The 3,541-nt window shown below is 36.7% G+C and overlaps 1 protein-coding gene across 1 annotated transcript in view; it reads right to left on the bottom strand.

Moving 5' to 3' along the window:
- The window catches only part of LOC144972771 (zinc metalloproteinase nas-13-like), a 4,378-nt gene extending 1,052 nt beyond the window's left edge, over positions 1-3,326 (bottom strand). Inside the window, 2 exon segments of the mRNA XM_078914389.1 lie at positions 1-518; positions 3,157-3,326. The exon segment at positions 1-518 is cut by the window's left edge and continues 431 nt beyond it. Coding sequence (XP_078770515.1) covers positions 1-518; positions 3,157-3,195 — 557 coding nt within the window. The 5' untranslated portion in view covers positions 3,196-3,326.
- Positions 3,327-3,541: the final 215 nt, after the last annotated feature.

The raw sequence follows: 3,541 nt of genomic DNA, 5'->3' as shown, positions 1-3,541 counted from the left end.
CCAATTTCGTGAGCAATAATTCCTTTTGTCCTACATCCACTGGCTAACATTAAAGGTTGTGGTTCATTTTGCATACCTACAGCCGAAGCACACATATCGCCATCTGTAAATTTAATTCTCCTGGGCGCTGTATCTGACTCAATAAAATCTAAACATGTGTATTTTTCCCATTCGTCCAAAGCCTGTTTTATGATAGCTCTATCTGAGTTGGTGTCCAGACTCTCTGTAATTTCGTAGTATATTTTGCACTTAGGCCACCTAGTACTTAGGTTAGCGGCAGCTTTTCTTTTGTACCTATTTAACCTTCTTGTCTTGGGGTGATCTCGATGACTTTCGTGCAGCTCATAATCTTTCATATAAAGCCTTTTGTACTGGTCCATTGATAGCAACATGTCAAGTTCATGTATGACCTTCATCATGCCGTCGGGCATGACATGAAACAGTTCAAACATTTCGAGTTTAGTGGCAGAGTCGAGAATATGTTTTTCTATTGAATAAGGAGTCACTGTCGTCGATAGCTGTAGAAGAGAAATGTTTGTAAAAGATAACATATCTATTAGATTGGATATTCAAACACATCAATAGATATTTCATTGGCCTTATTCACTCCAAGGTGTAATTCATGTTTGGGGTCTAACTAAAGCAAAAGGCTACAACAACCCGCAGTGTAACCCCGCAAAGTAAACTAGAGCGTCTAAGTTTCTACCTCAAATAACGAAACAGCAAGATGTTGACGCTGGAGCCGGAACAGAAAACCCTGGAATAAGTGAGAGGTCTTATCCCCCCAGTTATATCATAAATATTATCTTTACAATTTCTAATCTCAAGAACATCACTTTATCTAGCACTAAACATTGAAAACCCAACGAAATGAATAAGAATAAGAAAAGGAATTAGAAAAGAAAAATCACGATGTGACAAATGCAACCCACCACCACAAAACAATTCAATGCCGGGGTGATATAAATGATAAAACTGAATTTATATTGAGACATTTGTTGGGCTTACTTGTTTTCCTGTAAACAATAGATACAGTCTATCTATGTCAGTAAATCTTACATTACTGCTAATTTTAGCTTTAAAATTAAAATCGCTTTTTTGATGTGTGATACATTCTAACATATATTTTGCGACTTTAGGACAGGAGTAATGAACTTGGCGCATTGCTCAAAGCAGTCAGTTTAAGACACGACGAAATTGCTTTAAAATAACAATATGCAGACCAAATGATTTTTATCAAGAGAGCAGCAGTAGTGATGCGGTTTGTGTCGGCTTGAGCCCCTAATCTATGGCTGTTACTAACTGCTCTCGTGAAAGAGAGGTAGGTAGATCAGTTGCCTTATTATATGAAATCCTGTTTCAATTACATTTAAAGAAATGTACACCATTAAAAAGACATTGCATGAGAAGAAATATCCCACACCTACATCCATGTCTATAAAAAGACAATAACTGTTATGTGACAATCTCAAAATATCGGCCTGCCTCTACTCGGGAGCCTCTCCAGTCAATGCAAGCTGATTTTTTTAGCATGTTTTTTATTATTGTATTTTTTCTGTCTGTTTTATCTTGCACTGTTTCATTTCCGGTCTTTATTTGCCACCAGTGCCTGCTCCCTAATTTGTAATCATGAAATACTCAAAGAAATGAGATGATATATTCATGGAACCCCTTTAAAGGTTCATTGAGCATTTAGTGGATATTGCGCAGTATAAAATCTCAGAAATATAAAGTTGGAGCTTAGTGGAATACCAAGAATTGTATTTATTCTCTACCATAACGACGAGAAGTTAACCCAACGTTTCATATTTGTGCCAACTCTATTTATGAGGGAGGAAAAAATATAAATCCCTAAGAGCATAAAATATAATATCTTTGATGGTGTTGTGCTGCTATGTCTTACAGTATGGCACTCGCCTTTGAATCGGGAGGTCCTGTGTTTGAGTCGCGATCGCGCTCAAGACGGCGCATAGCTGAGTCCTTAGAAAAGGCTCTTTACTCACATTTTCTCGCCTTAGTAGTAGTAGTAAAATGAGTGCCTGGTCGTTTATAGCGTTGTCTCTGTCGGTAAAAAAAATGTAATATCGCCTAACCAGCGTCAAGTCCCGTTCTACATGCTAACTGTTGCTGTTGGATAGGGACCCTTTTTAAAACGATTTGAGCAAGTTTCGTGGATATTGCACTATATAAATGTTCAGGGTTTGTTTCTTTTTATCATTTGTGTTTACTGCGAATATTACCGGATCAATGCGGTGGGTTATATTTGTTATTTTTAAGAACCGTTTCCCAAATTTTTCAAGTTAAACGCCCTTTATTGGCATCGACTACGCCACGACGTAATACCAGATAGAGACTTTGGATTGTAATACTTATGAATAGATGGAACGTAATTGACGTCATTCAGCTCTTTGCTATATATTCACAGCCAGTTAGGTGATTGTCAGAGTCATATAGATATAACCGGGATCTTTTATTTTATCAATATCCAATTGTCTAATGTGTTCCAAAACCAAAAAAAAAACCCAAAAAACAACTACAATATTTTAATTTAATCATTAAGACATGACGTGACGCCGACGTAGCGCTTTAGCTTTTTCATCCTTAAAGTCACCAAGTATGAGTTTACATCTGAGAAAAGTGAAATAACATTGTGAAAATGAGCCCTTTCCCCATGGACTTTGTACCGAACACAGAGGGACTCGATTCCGGAACATACTTGTCAATATGTTACTAGGTCGCAAACGGGAAGAATTTTGGATCAGAAAATAAGTGAGAGATTTCATTCTCGAGGCAACTTGATTTTTGTTTACACATCTAGAGCTTAAAATGATCTCTCCTTAACCTTCATTGACTCATAGCAGGATACTTCCCAAAATTTACGTCCCAATACCTAACCATGATTATTATAAGAAAGTAAAAAGTCAGGTGTGGCCGAGAGTATTCCATACAAAATCAGACAGTTTCTTTATTCTATTAATTGCGCTCTTGAATAGATCCCAATGGCTCATTTCTTCAGCTGGTTGGTATATGTAGGTTTTTTAGATTTAACAAGGCTATGAATGATCAAAGATTACTCTCTTTCACATTATATGTTGAACAGGAAATCAAAATTGAATACTAGACATGCCGAAATTGTATTGTAAAACCGGAACCTACCCATGTAAACAAAATAAATAATGGGGATATAATATCCATCGTTAGCAATAAGCAGCAAGCAAAATCTTATGGTCACACAACTTTCCACAAAGATAATGACGATGCCAAGAATTTTACAAGTAAATCTAAATGAAATCACGTCGATGTTGTGATTTTTATGAAAGGTACTGTAACTTGAAATATCACAATCAGAATTATTTATATAGCAAAACGTTCAAACCCACTCCTGTCTGATACGAGTCCTGGTGACTCAACATCCTTGTGTGAAAACCACTTGAGAACTCATTACAGCGTCGTGAGCCAGTATGGTCGACATGAACAATATCCACTCAAAGCGGACGAATACGTAAACTTAAAGTGCGTAACAAACAAGATACAATGTAGA

Source organism: Berghia stephanieae, chromosome 5, assembly GCF_034508935.2.
Source record: "Berghia stephanieae isolate SIO BIC M18660-M18661 chromosome 5, UCSD_Bste_1.3, whole genome shotgun sequence".
Lineage (NCBI taxonomy): Eukaryota > Metazoa > Mollusca > Gastropoda > Nudibranchia > Aeolidiidae > Berghia > Berghia stephanieae.
The sequence above is the reverse complement of the archived record's forward strand: the minus strand, read 5'-3'. Positions and strand labels throughout refer to the sequence as shown.